General features: G+C 38.7%; 1 protein-coding gene across 1 annotated transcript in view; it reads right to left on the bottom strand.

Annotated features, from left to right (window-relative positions):
• Positions 1 to 6335: 6335 nt before the first annotated feature.
• Positions 6336 to 18606, bottom strand: part of c16h19orf44 (chromosome 16 C19orf44 homolog) — a 44045-nt gene continuing 31774 nt past the window's right edge. Inside the window, exons 5-9 of the mRNA XM_059991709.1 lie at positions 17709 to 17791; positions 13532 to 14099; positions 9075 to 9158; positions 7038 to 7204; positions 6336 to 6470 (exon numbers count right to left, since the gene is read on the bottom strand). Of these exons, the coding sequence (XP_059847692.1) occupies positions 6381 to 6470; positions 7038 to 7204; positions 9075 to 9158; positions 13532 to 14099; positions 17709 to 17791 (992 nt within the window). The 3' untranslated portion in view covers positions 6336 to 6380. The remainder of the gene's footprint in view (positions 6471 to 7037; positions 7205 to 9074; positions 9159 to 13531; positions 14100 to 17708; positions 17792 to 18606) is intronic.

Genomic DNA, 18606 nt, shown 5'->3' with positions numbered 1-18606 from the left:
ACAGTGTATGCAAAATAAGACCATAAGACATAGGAACAGAATTAGGCTGCTGGCCCCTCAAGTCTGCTCTGCCATTTGATCACGGCTGATCCATTTCCCTCTTAACCCCATTCTCTTGCTTTCTCCCCATAACCTTTCATGCTTTAACATACCAAGAATCTATCAATCACCATCATAAGTACACCCAATAACCTTGCCTCCAGAGTCACCTGTGGCAACGAATTTCACAGATTCACCACCCTCTGGCTAAAGAAATTCCTTTTCATCTCCATTCTAAATGGATGTCCCTAGGTTCTAAGGTTGTGCCCTCCAGTCCTAGAACCATCCTCTCCACATCCACTCTGTCTAGGCTTTTCAACATTTGATGAGTTTCAATGATACCCCCCCACCATTCCTCTAAATTAAAAAAATACAGGCCCAGAGCCATCAAATGCTCCTTATATTTCATTCCTTTCATTCCCAGAATCATTTTTGTGAACCTCCTTTGGACCGTCCCCAATGTCACTGTACATTATCTCATCCTTTCTTAGACAAGGAGCCCAAAACTGCTCCCAGTACTCCAAGTGAGGCCTCACCAGTGCCTTATATCCTTTAAGCCTCAGCATGAAATCTTTTGTTTTTGTATTCTAGTCTTCTCAAAATGAATGTTAACATTGCATTTGCTTTTCTCATCACCAACTCAACCTGTAAGTTAACCATTAGGGAATTTTGCACAATGATTCCCAAGTCCCTTTGCAGCTCAATTTTTGAAGTTTTCTCTCCAGTTAGAAAATAGTCTATGTTTCCATTCCTTCCACCAAAGTGCATGACCATACACTTCCTGACACTGTATTCCATCTGCCACTTCTTTGCCCATTCTCCTAATCTCTCCAAGTCCTTCTTCAGCTTCTCTGCTTCCTCAACACAACTTGCCCCTCTACCTCTCTTTGTATCATCCACAAACTTGGCCACAAAGCCATCAATTCTGTCATCTAAATCACTGACACACAATGTAAAAAGAAGTCACCCCAACACTGACCCCTCTGGAACACCACTAATTACTGCCACCGACCAACCAGAAAAAGCTCTCTTTATTCCCACTCTTTGCCTCCTGCCAATTGGCCAATGCTCTATTAATGCTAGTATCTTTCTTGTAATGCCGTGGGCTCATCTGCATCACCTTGTCAAAGGCCCTCTGAAAATCAAAGTATTCAACATCCACTGATTGTCTATACTTGCCTATTTTGATTTGTATGAATAGTATGCAAGACATGTTTTCACTGCACCTTGGTACATGTGACAATAAATAACCTGTTTACCAATTCTAATTCCAATTCGTCCATGGAAAATCAATCAGACTCTACTTTGTTCTCATAATCGCGTGCGCACGCACACACACTTACTTTCTAGCATCTGATTGTGACTGTTTCTAGTTGAAGAACAATATGTTGATGTGTTGTTTCGGGTAGACAAGCACAAGTCAGGGTAAGGGGCATGATACCAGATACTGATGGACGTCAAGATAGCAGGAAAAATACCTTTCAAAGTCGGAGCCGATCCATCAGTCTGAGTACACTTGAAGTTGACTAAAATTAAAACAACATTTCAAAAGATGAAAGAACAAGAGATTCTGCAGATGCTGGAAATCCAGAGCAACATACACAAAGTTATCCCTACCATGGACGGTCCCAGGCTCAACTGTGAAAAGAAGAGGGTTGGGCTTCAGACCCCATCCTGTAAAAATACAGAGCTACAGAAACGCCAATAGAAGCTCCAAAAACCTCATCCCTGGGACAGGAAGGTTCTTTGAAGATCAGCCATGCCTGGATATAACTTGAAAGACTGGTCTAGGACAGAGTGCTGCTGTAAGTGGCCTATGTCCCAGCAGGGGTGATAGGCTTTTGAAGAAAAGAACGTACAAAATGTTGGAGGAACTCAGTGGGCCAGGCAGCATTGATGATGAAGGGTTCTGGCCTGAGGATATTGAAATGAGTGAAGCTCCCCACCCCTATTCTATCCTGACTGGCTATATCTCTGTCTGCAACATGGGGACTGTCAGCTGTGGTTGGCTGAAACATAAGTAAATAGGAAATGGAGTAGGCCACGTGGCTCTGCCAGCCTTTACTGCCCTTTCAAAAAAAAAAATTGATCTGTATCTCAACAATCTTCTGTCCTCAGATTCTCCGGTGTCCACTCTCAGCCTTGACCAAACTCAGTGATTGAAGATCCACAGAGTCTCCTGAGGTACAGAGTTCCCAAAGTTCTGATGAGGGGTCTTCAACCTGCAACATAAACTGTTTCTCTCTCCACAGATGCTGCCTGACCCTGCTGAGAGTTTCCAGCATTTACTGTTTTTATTTCAGATTTTAAGCAGCTGCGTTTTCGTTTCAGGAGCAGTATTCAGAATTCCAAGAATGGGAATTTCCTTTCATTCTCAGTTCAAAGTAGCTTATATCTGATCACTCAGTAGGAGGGTTACCCTCCATCAATACAGACAAGGGTTAATGTTTAAAACCAAAGTTTTGTCAGAACTGGAAAATAAAAATAATACATTAGTTTTAAGTGTCAGAGATTACAGGGGAGAAATAAGACAGAAGTAATATATTTAATAGGGCGAGGCCAGAGTGGCTGTGGGCATAAGCTATTGAAGAAGGAATTTGACTGATGGATTAATGTTGCAAGTTAGAACACACATGAGGAAAACTGAAAAGCCAAAAGATAAGGGCAGTTAGATTTTTTTGAGGAGGTAAAGTTGATGAAGGCAAGTGGTAAATATGGTTTACATTCACGTGAGTGAGATATTTGACAAGATCCCACATGGTAGGTTGGTCTAGAAAATTAAGACACAGGGCATCTGAAGTGTGTTGGTCTGCAAAAAGTTGTGTACTGCAGGGGTCAGTGCAGGGACTTTTGTTGTTTGTAATGTATGTAAAGGACATGGATGAAAAGGTAGGTGGTCTAGTTAATATGTTTGTAGACAATATGAAAATTGGTAGAGCTATAGAAGGTGAAGAAGGTTGTATAAAGATACAGTGAGACATAGGTCAGCTCGATGGTTGGACAGAGCATTGATGTGGAATTTGAATAAGACAAGTGTGAGGTAATGCAAATTCTGATAAGGTATAAAAGTAAATGGCAGGGACCCGAGGAGAAGTGATGTATTGAGGAACCTTGAGGTCCAAGTCTGTAGTTTGCTGAAAGTGGTGACACAGGTGAATAAAGTCAGCACTAGTACGCTTGCCTTCAGAGCCTGGGTCATTGAGTGTAGAAGTTGGGACTCCATGTGACATCTGTAGATGGGCTAGTGGCACTTGGAGTACTGGGTACAGAGTGCTCACCACACTATGCAATTATTGTGGTACCAACAGAGAGTGCAAAACAGATTCAGTAGGGTGGTACCTGGAAGGGCAGAGATATTGGAAAGGCTGAGTTTTTTCTCACTGGAATGTAGAAAGCTGAAAAGTGAACATAGAGATTTTAACAGGATATATAGTTTTTTTCTAAGGCTGCAGAGGTCTAGAACTAGAAAGCACAGGTTAAGGGTGAGATGCAGAAATTTTAGAACGGAGACACAAATTTTTCCACTCAGCAGGAAAAGATACCAGAGTAAGTGGTAGGGACACATACAATTACAAAGATTAGAAGTAATTTGGGCAGTATTTGGATATTAAAGGGATGCAGGGTTAATGAAGGCAAATGAAATTAGCATACAGTAAATAGGGATCACAGTTGTCATGGACACGGTAGGCCAAGGGGCACCTGATCCTGAGTGGGACAATGCTATGAAAACAAAATGAAGGAATGTAAAATGCAAAGTTGACGAGAATGCTAACTAGGTCAGAAATTTCTGTCTCAATAAGATCACCTTCAAAGACTGTATACTGCATTTGAAAATTTAAAAGCCTATGCACTTTCCACATTAAAAACTGTAATATCTTGCATAGAATTACCTGGAGAGAAAATAATGGACTGGTTTATCTTTCTTGTCAACATTCACAGATTTTGTATCACCATAACAGAACTCCACCGGAAGGTACATTAAAAGGAATAATGGTTAATAAACAATGACTAACTTTAAAATCATTAATATACTGTGTACAGTGAAAATGTATCCCTCCATGGCACAAAAACTCAGGGGAAAAATGTCCAAGGAAACAATAAAATTTAAGGACAGCTTGATATCAAAGGAGAAGACTCAATTTTACCAAAAAGAAAGGCAAGCTTGGGAACTGGGGGAAAAAAATCAGAATTCAACAAGAGAGAACAAAAAGATAAAATCAAATATGATAATCTAGTGAGAGATTTAAAAACACCCAGTGAAAAGGAACAAATTGGCAAAGTTAAGGTGGATCCCTTACAGAGATGATGATTTTGCGAGGAATGACAGAAATTAAACAAATATTCTGTATCTGCCTTCACAGAAAAAATCATGAAGAGAGACATGTTCCTGAAATGCATCTCTACATGAACTGAAACAAAGAGATGATTTTAGAGACAATGACGCTCTGGTTATCTTTTAAAATTCAAATGATTCTCAAACGTTTAATTTTTGCACAAATTAAACGCACAAGCACAATATCCTCTGCTATCTCCTTACCCTATTCCCCCAGCCATCAGCTCATGCTATGCTGCAGGCTCCAGACCCAAAGGCTGGCACATTCCCAGTCCCTATGCTCTGTAAACCTACCATATACCCAATCCCCAGCTGTTTGGTTTGTCCAACATAGAGAGGACCAAACTGAACACCAAATGCAAAGCACCAGACTGAAAGAAACAAATTAATCACCCCTTCACCTGAAAGAATTGTTCAAGTCCTTGGCTGCTGAGAAAGGTGAAATAAAAGTGCATCTTCTGCAAGAACGGCTGGTAGGGACAACAGCGGTGTCACAAAATCCCTTCAGAATGCTAAAAGCAGAGCGACACTAACATGTGTCTCACTGGAAGTTGAAAATATGCAAAGAATAGTTTAGTGAATGTAGCGCCTAGCAGAGTGGAAGGTGAGGACTAAAGGAAATCTGTTCTTGTCTGACTAAGAGGATCAGGTGAGAGCAGAGGTGCAGGAAATTAGTGAGGTGTTTGCAAGAGCTCTGCCAACAGTAATGAAAAGAAAGTCATTGCTAAGGAAAAAAGGAGACGTGCCAGTGCTGGAATTGCTGTCTGCAGAGTATATATGATAGAATAAGAGCAAAGAATGGAGTCTTCACAAGAGAAAGTGTAGTTACGAGAATCTTCAGCCTTTAATGGTTGGTGGTTACTCATCTATCCACTGAGACAGAGACAAGTAAGTGGATGCAGAAAGGAAAATGGACCATGTGAAAATTGGTGCCAGTCATAAAATTTTATAGCTCTGTATGGATGCACGAAGCAACCTCCATTCAGTTGCTGAAAAAGGAGTTAAAGAAGGTGCCTAAACAGGACTTAAAGTGTATGGTACTGTTTAGGCCTATGCAAGAATCCAGAGCTGAAAGTTTGATCCAGAAAAAGTGAATGAAGTCAAAGTAGTTGTTGTTCAATGCAAAAAACAGCATTGTTTGTAACATTTTCATCTGTGAGCTCAGAATTTACAGGGCAATTTGTTAATAGCAGGAAATATTAGGACAAATGTTAATTTACTGTGTTGGGATATTCTCAGAGACCTAGTAATATCCCACTGAAAATATTAAACTTATTTTGAAATATTATTGAAGGACTTTTTAGTGCTAACTTTCATGCAGGAACTAAAGCAGGGTATAGGGAGAGACTGGATCTGGACAAGAATTTCTAACAATTAAATTTCACTGAAAAACACTTGACACTATAGTTTCCCCATCATGCTGTTTCATATCACTCATGGCCTGGCTACTTTATTAACCAGCACATATCAAAATTTGAACGGAATCTCCTTGCTGGTATTCTTTCAATTCCCCCAAAACAATGTAATGAGTTAACTATCTAATTTGCTGGGTGAACAAACGACTGCATTCACAAGGCTTTAAAAGTAATTCATCTCACATACAAATTCTTCTCACAAACAAATCTCAAAGGGAATCAGACTGCGATAAAATGCAAAACATTTAATGAGTGAATATGATTCATCATATTGACTGTCACTGATGCAAAGAAACTGAAATTTTAGTGGACTCTGCAGGGATAATTAGTCTGTTTGCACAAAGTGTAAGAGTTGCTCTGTACGTTTTATCAAATGCATCTACTTGTAATTATTGCAAAGGATTAAAATGTGTTTACTATAGGATTTAAATACCTGGATTTACACAGAATGAGTGGTTGAAAACATGCATTGACAGGTCAGCATGATCACAGTGATCGCTTTACTGGGTAACATTAATTTGAATGCCAATCTTGGTAGCAGTTGCTCTTCTCTCCATCATTACTGGAGCTGTATTTGCTTCCAAATCAGGCCGTCACATGTTATGATATTGCCCCATTTCGTCTTGCACTTCTTTCAGGGCTTGCTCCAAGGTGAGTGATGGTGATCTCTGATTACTGACAAACTAGGCAGGGATTGGGTATAACAAGTTGAAATGGTTTAACAACTGGCAATACAGCAAATTAAAGAATAAATAAATAAAAACTTGCCTCATATGTTGTTATACTTGAATTAAAGTGATTGAACAAGTTTTTGTAATCAAGGTAACAATTACAAAATCAGTTTTATAACAATGGAGCTACAGGTATCAAATACTATTTTCAAATACTTTTGGATGTAATTAAGTCATATAAAATAGACTATATAAATACAAGTTTATTAAAGGTCAACCTTTAGATCCCAGTCAGTGATGGCTTGCTGGACAACCTCATCAGGTGCTTAGAAACTCTACTTAGTTCCCCACAATCATTCCCTCTTACTTTAATTTTCTATACAACATTTTGAATCCCCATCCTAATATTTTATTGTGCTATCATCTGTCCACTTTAGATTAGGGTTGAGGTATTTCTAAAACAGACATGCTAAATAAACATAGGACAAAGTGGGTCTGCTTTCTGTTACACAATCCCCCTCAAATCAAGCAGTGTGGAGCAGCTGATTGAGAAAAAAAAGATGTGGTCTACTTTTTTACCTCTTTAGTTTCTTCCAAAGTTGTGTAATGATACTTATCCTCTTCTATTGAGGCAACAATGGATAAGTAGAGAAGTCGATTGACTTGCACAAACTTGCGAGTCAGAGTGAGCTGCTGTTTCAGCATGTCATTTAGAGCTAAGCTGGCAGGGCTGTATGAAGTCAATGCTGTGGATTGATAAGCAGAGGCAGGAATAAGTAGTTCACTATACTACGGTGCAATGATCCATAATTTTGCAGTCATTTCGGATGGGCAGGTTTCATTTGTAGACAATTAACATTTTATTAAGTTTTATATATGTATCCATTTTTATAAATTGATAGGCCTTGTCCTTGTACTGTATTGCTTTTCTAATACTATAATCGTGAGGTCAAAGGTGCCTCTGATATAAATAATGAAACATTAATGCACAATTAATCAACTAACAACCACTTCCATCACCATTATCATCCGTCCTCTGAGTGTGGATTAGAGGATTTGGCATCCAAAATGTAGTACATCTAAATTATCCTGACTGATTAAAATTATCCTGAGTGGCCACACTGACCAGCCCACCTGATTCTAACAGGTGCAGGTGTTATATCAAGGAAAGCATTGCAGAATTTTAGATTCTCATATCAACTGTGGTCTCCTTGCCTTCCTCATTTAGTTATCGTTCTACTCAGTTCACTAGCCTTACTGGATTTATGGTAGTGCTACCTATGGCATTGTCAACTATCCTTCATTGAATCACCTTTAATTACTTATTTACTCTACTTCATTGTCACTAAACAATTGATACTAGAGCGTACAATCATCACAGTGATATTTGATTGTACGCTTCACACTCCCTGGAGTACAAATCAAAGTAAATATAATAAAAAAATTTAAATAATCAATCATAAATAGAAAATAGAAAAGGGAAAGTAAGGTAGTGCAAAAAGAAACCGAGAGATAGGTCCGGATATTTGGAAGGTACGACCCAGATCCGGGTTAGTATCCATTCAGCAGTCCTATCACAGTTGGAAAGAAGCTGTTCCCAAATCTGGCTGTACAAATCTTCAAGCTTCTGAACCTTCTCCCGGAGGGAAGAGAGACAAAAAGTGTGTTGGCTGGATGGGTTGTGTCCTTGATTATCCTGGCAGCACTGCTCTGACAGCATGCGGTGTAAAGTGAGTCCAAGGTTGGAAGATTGGTTTGTGTGATGTGTTGGGCTACGTTCACGATCTTCTGCAGCTTCTTCTGGTCTTAGACAGGACAACTTACATACCAGGTTGTGATGCACCCTAGAAGAATGCTTTCTATGGTGCATCTATAAAAATTTGTGAGGGTTTTAGGGGACAGGCCAATTATGAACATTTCCAACAGTCAATACTTTATATATTAACTTCTCAAAGGGAGATCTGCATGCTGCACAATGTAATGCCACTAGTCAAATATAGTCTCCGTGAAGACACAGCACAGATTGTGTTAGAAAATTAAAACCTTCTTTGCAGTGTCAGCTAATATAATCTGAACTGTCTTTTATCCATCTCTTGTGGGGTTAGTGGATTGGTGATTAAAATCACCTCACCTAGTATATGAAGAACTTTTGAGACAGCCATTTATTGACAAAGTGCTATATAGCTCCAATTATTTCTTTGACTACATTAGTTTACATGCAGCTGCAAGGTTGGAATACTGTCCCACATTTCAGATTTCTAATGAAATTTTCAACACAATTTCCATTGTTACATCACCTTGCTTAAGAGTATAGATTTCAGTGGAAAAGTGTTTTGTATCTCATTAATTCTACTATCCTATGTCCAGCTTCCTATTCCTTTGCTCTTTATTAAAGTTTGTGATTAATCTACTGGATCAAACTTGCTGTTTTAAAACCACAGTATACTTCATCCACCTAGGTTCTGATGCAAAGGTGATTTTTCCTTTCTTTTAGATATTTGAACATCACTTAGCCACTTATCAGAAATTACTAAGCATCATTTTCCATTCCAGATTTGCTAGACCTGCATATTTCTGTTCAATATTCTCACAAAAGATTTCATGCAAAATACTTGCCTTCCATTGCCTCAGGGCTGATAATGTGACTGGCAATAGGTGTAGGATCCACATTTGCAGCTCCAAGTACTGCCACTCCACCTTCTGTGAAAAGAGAGGCGTATGCTTATTTATATGACACAGGTGGCAACCAAACCAACAGCTGCAGTCAATACTAGATGTTGTTAAGTAGCTTTAAAGGTGAAATTATTTGGAAATAAGATATTTAAAAGCAATGGAAGGGTAATTTAGGCACAATCAAATCCTAACTTACAAATGCAACAAGAACTAAAAAGTCTTGTATTTATAAAACATCTCTCTCAATGCTTTTAGAATGCCTCATAAGATTTTGCTTCTCCATTTTACTAATTCTTCAAATATAACTTATTTATGTCAAATGTCTTTTTGAAAGAGTGTGAAATAATACAAAAGAGAAGCAAAATACATTTCACAAAAGATGGCAATGGGGTGGTGATAGAATGATTTTAGGAATAAAGAAATATTGTACAAGATGCATAAGATATTTTTGTATTTCATAAAAACTGGAAAAAGTAGCACAAATAGCCCATTTGGTCCTTCAGGGCTGCTCTACTACTCTAAGATTATTGCTCATCTTTTAACTTGATTTCTTTACTATCCAAAATTCCAATGATATCTGTATTGAATATACACAATGTCTGAGCCTTTACAGGGCTCCAGGGCATTGAACTCTAACACATCATGAAAAAAATGACTCCTTAGCACTGACCTCTCTGCGGCTGGGTTAGAATAGAATAATGCCAGTACTCTCAAGAAAATGAGAACAATGGTAACCTAAGATGGGAGACAAAGCCAACTTTGAAAAATCACAGAGAGATTTGCCTCTTTTCCATTTTATCCTCCTGATCTGCATCTTTCTGAACAGCATTCCCACCATCACTGAGAAGATCCTCCTTGCAAGGTGTTATGATTGACAACCTCCTCACAACACTATCTACTGTATCTGACTGTTATTATCAACCTTGCCCAAGATGCTACACCCCCAAGCAACAGCATTGATTCAATAAAAAACTCAAATTTTAATTGCGTCTGGGTTAAAATAAACTCATGACCAATCATATTCATGACCTCAATTTGATTCAGTCTGCACAATAAGCCCTATTTATATTTCTTATAGAAGATCTTTGAATTGTAGCAAGACAAAAGTCTTGATCCTCAAGGTCAGTGAACACCTCTTGCATCATCCAACAGATGGCTAGTTGTGGATTATGTGGAACACATTTCAGCAGTCAACTCTCCCAGCCTCCCAACTGACTGCCAACAGTTGTTTAACCACTGCTTTCAAAGCTATGAAAATATGCCTTCAAAGAAAAAAATACACTTTAGAAGTCAATGGAAGTCTTAGTTTAAACGGTTTTACTGCTGATTAGATTTAATTATGCTCAGCTTTCCTAAAAGATTAGCTATTTCTACTTTATGGACTCTAGCATTTTGCTAACTAGATGTTAAACTAACTTCCTATAGTTTCTTGCTTTGTGACTTCCTCCCTTTTAAAAAATGGAAATCTAGTACTCACCTGTAATTTAGCAAGTTTTAAAAGATTTCAATCAGCTACTGACTAACTCCGCTGCTACCTCTTTTAAAACCCATGGGTGCAAACTATTGGGTTCTGATGATTTATCTTGAGTTTCTCTAACATTATTATCCTTATGATTTGGATTTTTGTAAGTTCCTCTGTTAATGAAAATTAATATTTTAGGAATATTTGTAGTGACTTCCATGCTGAAGAATGATGCAAAGAATTGATTTAATATATTGGCCATGTCATTGTTTCTTGTAATTAATTCATTGGCCTCATTCACTGAAGTTCCCACATCTATTATAGTTGTCTTCTTCCTATTTATAGATCTATACAAACTTTTACCATTGTTTTGATAAAGCAAAACTTTACTCTCAAAATCAATGTTCCCACTTTGAGTTTTATCTTACTCTGCTGAACAGAACATAGAAATCTACATTACAGCACAATCACTTTAGACTAGCACTTCAGCCCACAACGTTGTGCCGATCATGTAACCTATTCTAGGAACTGCTTAGAATTACACTACCGCATAACCTCTATTTTTCTAAGCTCCATGTACCTATCCAAGAGTCTCTTAAAAGACTCTATTGTGAAAAATTTTCTCTTTACATCCCCTCAGTACCTATTTCCAAGCACCTTAAAATGATGCCCCCTCGTGTTAGCCATTTTAGCCCTGGGAAAAAGCCTTTGGCTATTCACACAATCAATACCTCTCATCATCTTACACGCCTCTATCAGTCACCTCTCATTGTCCATCGCGCCAAGGAGAAAAGGGCAAGTTCACTCAAACATTCTAAAGCTTCCCAGTCCTCTGGCCTTCCACAAGTAGTATGTCCTACTTTTCAATTTAACAGATCCTTGACCTCCCTTGTTAACCATGGATTTTGGTTGTATCTCATGGAGAGGGTCAGTAACTTTAAATTCCTTGGTGTTATCATTTCAGATGATCTGTCCTGGGACCAGTATGCAAGTGCCATTACAAAGGCAGCACAACAGTGCCTCTACTTCTTCGAACTTTACAAAGCTTTAGATGACATAGTGAATCTGTGTGGAGTATCCTGACTGGTTGCATCACTACCTGGTATGGAAGCACCAATGCCCTTGAACGAAAAAGCCTATAAAAAGTAGAGCCAATCACAGTAAAAGTCCTTTCCACCAATGAACACATCTACAAGGAGCATTACCACAATAAAGTAGCATCCAATATCAAGGACTCCCAATATCCAGGTTATGCTCTCTTCTCACTGCTGCCATTAGGAAGGAGGCCTTAGTTCCTACACCACCAAGTTCACGAACAGTTATTACGCTTCAACCATCAGGCTCCTAAACCAGTGTGGATAGCTTCACTCATCTCAACACTGAACTAATTCCACAACTTATGGACTCACTTTTAAGGACTCTACAACTAATGTTCTCAATATTATTTATTACTATTCATTTTTTATTGTATTTGCAGTTGGTCTTCATTTGCACACTGGTTGCTTGTCTGTATTTGTTTGTGTATATTTCTTCATTGATTCCATTGTATTTCTTTTTATCTACTGTGAATACCCACAAGAAAATGATTCTTGGGGTAGTACTGAATATGACGCAAAAAATTTAGCACATATATATACAGCTTGGGTGTCCAAGACATTTGCACCGTACTGCTGCCATATAATCATATAACAATTACAGCACAGAAACAGGCTGAGAGGCCCTTCTAGTCTGTGCCGAACGCTTACTCTCACCTAGTCCCACTGACCCGCACGCAGCCCATAACCCTCCATTCCTTTCCTGTCCATATACCTATCCAATTTTACTTTAAATGGCAATACCGAACCTGCCTCTACCACTTCTACTAGAAGCTCGTTCCACACAGCTACCACTCTCTGAGTAAAGAAATTCCCCCTCATGTTACCCTTAAAATTTTGCCCCCTAACTCTCATGTCCTCTTGTTTGAATCTCCCCTACTCTCAATGGAAAAAGCCTATCCACGTCAACTCTATCTATCCCCCTCGTAATTTTAAATACCTCTGTCAAGTCCCCCCTCAACCTTCTACAATCCAAAGAATAAAGACCTAACTTGTTCAATCTTTCCCTGTAACTTAGGTGCTGAAACCCAGGCAACATTCTAGTAAATATTCTTTGTACTCTCTCTATTTTGTTGACATCTTTCCTATAATTTGCCACAACAAAAAAAAGTCAAATTTCATGACATACGTGAGCGATGACAAATCTGATTCTGATACTGATCTCTATTGTAGACTGAGTGGAAAGGAGGCAGAGAGAAGGGAATTATGGTTGGGAGAGGAGGAAGAAAAGAGAGGAGGGAGCAGGAAGCACCTGAAAGACATTCTGTAATAATCAGACCAATTGTTGGGAATCAAATTACCTTGCCTGCTGTCTCAGGGCTGGAGGTGTTTGCACCCATCCCACCCTCCACCCCCAGCAGTCCTTCTCTGCCACCTGTCCCACACCCCTCCCTTGGTGCTCTACCTTCCATTCCCAATATCCTTTGATCCTGCCAGATTTACAAATTCGCCCTCTGCTTCACGTTCATAAATACAGGTCTGATGCACTCTAGTTCTGTGCCCAAGACTTTTGCACAGTACTATATGTACTTTGATAATAAATTAATTTTGTACTTTAAACTTTCTAATGAGGTTAAATTCCTACTGAGTGTTATTGACTTGCTGTTTGAGTATCTGCCACTTGAGTACTGCTCTGTCTCTTAGCTTATTTTCCCAGTTCACCTTCATACCATTAAAACTGCCCAATGCTGAACTCTGTGGTTTTGGTCCTTTGGTGTTCACCATCAAACTGCACATAGAATTCTATAATATTGTGACCTTTACCTCAGAGGATCTGAAATAGTTTGGAGAAGAAAGAAGAAACAGGGCAATTAATCTGCAAATAAAAATATTCATAGATAAACCTTTGTGCCAGGTGTAATGAAAACTGGATAGCTGTGTCTGTATTGCTGTATCTTTCACAGTCACTTTAGATAGTGACTTCTGCATTTCTCTATCCGAACAGGGAGATTCTGTGCAGGTTGCCAACTTGGAATGGTCTGGAACTGGGGATGAGGAGGTTGAGTAGGAGGTGTTATCAGAATAATCAGCCTTTGACTCCTCTTCAGATGACTGTTCAAAATGTGATTCACCCTGGTCCAATTTTACTGAAGACACTTCACAATTAGAAGTTTCAAAGTCTTCTGAATATTCAGAACACATAGTGCTCAGATCATCCTCTTCTAATTGTTCAGACAACTTCTCTGAAGATTTTCTATCCTTCCTTGAATCTCCATTTAAGTATTCAGAGATTTCACTTCCAGTTGCATCAGATTTTGTCCAAATCTCATTTTCCAAGTAATTTGTATCTTTCTCTCTTGAAAGTTTAGTGGACTGGAGACATGAACTGACAAGCTCATTTGCCACATTTGACCTTAAATTGTGAAAAGTTGACTGCGTGCTTGGAACATCCAAGTGCTGTCCCTCTTCATTCTTAAAAAAAAAACACACATATTAACAAACTGAGCTTTTATAAAACACTGCATGAGATTAAAGTAAAAATAAGTAATTAGAGATACAATATTTTAAGCTACTAGTTCCTTGAACATGACTATCATAAGCTATACTGTATCTCTTTGATAGTTTGGTGCTAAATACACTGATGACCAGTGAATTGAGTCTTTTACACTCAAGAAGTTCTTGAATGAGATTATAATTTGTTTTATCAGCTGATCAACAGAAGGAGAAAAAGCTAAAAATCAGTCAATCTCACTCCCAATTTAAATGACAGAATTAGTCAATAATGCCACAAAAGCATAGTGTTACAAATACACTCATAGAGCAACACAGCATAGGTACAGGGCTTCAGTCCAATGAGTTCATGAGTCCAATGACCACAATGAGACTCCAGCTAGTGCCAGTTTCCTATATTTGACCCATATCCCTCTAGTACATATCCAAGTGCTTCTTAAATGACACTACTGTACCTGCCTCAACCACTTTGTTCCATATATTCACCAGAACCTGTGTAGAAGAAATTGCCCCTCAGTTCTATTTCAAATCCTTCCCCTCATACTATGACCCAGTTTTAGACTCCCATACTCTTGGGGAAAAGACTATTACCATCCACCTTATCTATGCCTATTATAATTTTAAACATTTCTACAAGGTCTCTCCTCATGTTGCAAGGAATAAATACTAAGCATGGCCAAGCTCTCCCTATAACTCAAGCCCCGTAGTAATGGTAACATCCTTATAAATACTTTATGCACTCTTTCCAGTTTAACCACATCTTTCCTATAACATGATGACCAAACCTGTACACAGTACTCCAAGCGCAGCTCACCAACAATTTGTACAACTGTAACATGATGTCTGAAATCCTACAGTCAATGCCCTTACCGATGAAAGCTAGCATGCTAAATGATATTTTCACCACCTTAATGCCACTCTCAAATAAATAAATTCAATTGATAGCACTGTCAACCAAAGTACTGGAAAAGGGAAGGGCAAAAGACAACAGAGCAAAACAAAATAATTTTCCTCAAGCTCAATTTACTTTGTTTTCTCTGTCTTATTGGATCTGGCCTGTTCATCCGTGATCTCCAGTTCTCTCTCTCCTTTTGCACTTGCTGTCTTGCTGGCATGTCCTATAGTTTTTACTCTCAAATAGTCCATATTTCATAGCCCTTTTTTTCCCCATGTTCAAGTTCTCTAACTGCCCCCTTGATACATCAAACCAGATTTACAGCTTGTTTTATCTCAGCATTATTTCATCACAGTTATTCCTTTTTTCCTGTTCCCTCACCATCTCTGCAATTTGAAGCCAATTTTCTTTTTCTCTTTGCCATTTCTGACCAAAGATCTTTGGTCTGAAAAGTTAATTGTGTTTCCCTTTCTACAATGTTGCCTGGTCTGTCAAGTCAGAGTACGACGAGTATAGACAGCACTTTTTGTCCAGACTCAGAAAATAAAAATTGGCTTAAAATTAGTGGAAAAAGAATTTGCCATAAATCTTCCAAAAATATAGCACATTAGCTATACCTGAAATAGAGGAATAAACTCCACATTTAGTTGCTTATAACTGTGTAGTCACTAAGTGTATTTAACTGCATTCACTTCTATTCTGCTGGGTTTTGAGACTATTACTATGGGCAACCAAGAAAAAAACATCAACTTACAAGTCAAATTAATATTGTGCAATATTGTATCCAAAAACAAAGCTGGATCCAAGTAATTCACACAAAAAAACATTGTGATTAATCTTCCATCTTGCAGCCATTCCTCTCAGTTCAAATCAATTAGATAGCAGGTTCTGTGCTAAGTCTAAATTAGTGCATATTCAGTGTCAGATTTCAGGTTGATTTTCTGTGAGGTCCAACATTGGAGTGCAACCTTGAACTTGCCATTTTCCAGCTCAGAACAGAATATCCAGCCATTCACTAACTTTGGTTTCTCAATAACTTTCAGGAAACTTATTGCTGCATCCTTCTATGATCATCAGTGTACTGTATATTAGCGAAATGTATTGTTCAACTTTTCCAAGCATATCAGAAAGAAGATCAGGAAAACCAGACTATAAGAAAATGCAATACACAACTCCTGCCTGATCAGAATCTTGAGTGCTGATCCTGTGCTGCTATAAGCATAAGCTTCATTGTAATACTTAAGTGAGCTCTTAAAATATATTTGACTGGTAGATTAAAGAAACTGCAAGTTATTTCAAAAATTTTTAAGCTTCTAATGGATTTGACAAGATGAGCTTTATAAGGCATTGGTCAGACTGTACTTGGAGTATTGTGAGCAGTTTTGGTCCCTTATCTAAGAAAGGACATCCTGGCCTTGGAGAGGGTCCAGAGGGAAATCACTGTGAAACTTATCTAATATTGAAAGACCAAGATAGAGTGTAAGAACAGAGGATGTTTCCTATAGTGGCCTCAAAATAGAAGGATGTGACCTTAGAACAGAGATGAGGAGGAATTTCTTTAAATATAGGGTGGTGAATCTGTTGAATTTATTGCCACAGTCAGCTGTGGAGGCCAAGGTAATGGGTATATAGGTTGATAGGTTCTTGATTAGTAAGGGCATCAAAGGTTTCAGGGAGAAGGCAGGAAAATGGGGTTGAAAGGAATAATAATGAAATGGCAGAGCAGTCTCAATGGGCCAAATAGCCTATGTCCTAAGCTCTAAGATATAATAAAACCCACAAGACCATGAGACATAGGAACAGAATTGGGTCATTTGGTCCATCGAGTCTGTTCCACCATTCAGTCATGGCTGATCCTTTTCTCCCCTCCTCAGCCCCACTCCCCAGCTTTCTTCCCTCTAACCTTTGAATGTGTGTCAATCAATACCATTAATCTCTGCCTTAAATACACCCGAAAACCTGGCCTCCACAGCTGGCTGCGGTAACATATTCACCACCCTCTGGCTAAAGAAATTTCTCTGCATCTCTGTTTTAAATGGATGCCCCTCTGTCCTGAGGCTGTACCCTCTTGTCTTGGACTCCCCCACCATGGAAAACATCCTTTCCAGATCTACTCTGTCTAACTCTCTAAATTCTCTCTTCAGGACCTCTTTGCTTTTCCTTCCTATGTTATTGGTTCCAATATGTATCAAGACATCTGGCTGCTCTCCCTCCCCCTCCAAAATGTTGTGGACATGATCTGAGATGTCCCTGACCCTGGCACCTGGAGGCAACATACCATTCGGGTGTCTCATTCACGTCCACAGAATCTCCTGTCTATTGAGATTATTGAGTCCCCTATCACTACTGCTCCCTTCTTTTCCCTCTTTCCTTTCTGCAGCAAGGATCCATGCTCAGTGCTAGTAACCTGGTCTCCATGGCATTCCCCTGGGGCGTCATCCCCTCAACAATATCCAAAACTGTATACTTATTTTTGAAGTGTGCTCTGCGCTAGCTGCCTAATCACATTTCCATTTCTCCTGACAGTCACCCAGCTACTTGCCTCCTGCAACTTCAGAGCAGATTTAGGCCATTTGACCCATCAAGTCTGCTCCACTATTTCATCATGGCTGATCCATTTCCCTCTCAGCCCCAATCTCCTGCCTAGGAATAATAAAAATGTTCAAAGAAGTCACCTTCAAAGTTGGTGATATTTTTGTACTTTTCTGTTCTACAGCTGGAATCAAATCCTCCAGAGTCAAAATATTTAGTTTGAATTCTGAAAAAGACAAAGAATAAGTTAGAAAGCATACTGTATTTAAACTACTGATGTATATTACAAAAATAGCACAGCTACTGGAATAATATCTTCAGTTGTAGAGCAACAAACAATCTGCTGAATGAATTCAGTGGGTTGAGCAGCACCTGTGGGCTATGTTCCCTCTAAGCTGTGCACGTGTTTGCGCGCACACACATTTTTCAACCAGTGCACAAAGGAAATTAATGTGCGTACAAAAGGTTAGTTACCTAAAATAATGTAGTAATTAATAATTACACATTGAAAATAATTTTTTAGCTAAATGTTTCAAATACCATAATGCACGCCACCTCACCTTTCCTGTTCCGGTTTGTACAGCTGCATCATGGTGGCAGCCATTTTTGGTGGACGGTGTTCATATGGTAAACTTCACATTTGGCAATGAACAAGTTAATGCTTTATGTCTAAAATATCATAGGATTTTCTAGCTAAAAATACTGTAATAATTAGACAGTTTAATGACTTCAAATTTTCCATGTAAGAAAAAATTAAATCCAGACTGATTTCAAACTTTGCTCAAATGGTGGCATTTGCACTTCAAAATGAACAGTTTTGCAACCTTGCACAGTTGATGGACATTGGGGGAACCTTTCTTGCGTCTAGTGCAGACTGTGAGAGAGGCTTTAGCCGAATGAATCAACTCAAAAACAAGCAGAGAAACCATTTAGGTGAATGTCATTTGAATATGTTAATGAGAATCAAAAGCTATCAATTGGATGGAAGTTCTATTAGTCTAGATAGATAGACTAGATTAGTGGTCACCAACCTTTTTAAGC

This window comes from Hypanus sabinus, chromosome 16 (assembly GCF_030144855.1).
Source record: "Hypanus sabinus isolate sHypSab1 chromosome 16, sHypSab1.hap1, whole genome shotgun sequence".
NCBI classification, from domain to species: domain Eukaryota; kingdom Metazoa; phylum Chordata; class Chondrichthyes; order Myliobatiformes; family Dasyatidae; genus Hypanus; species Hypanus sabinus.
Note: the sequence above shows the minus strand (reverse complement) of the source record. Positions and strands in the feature narration are given on the sequence as shown.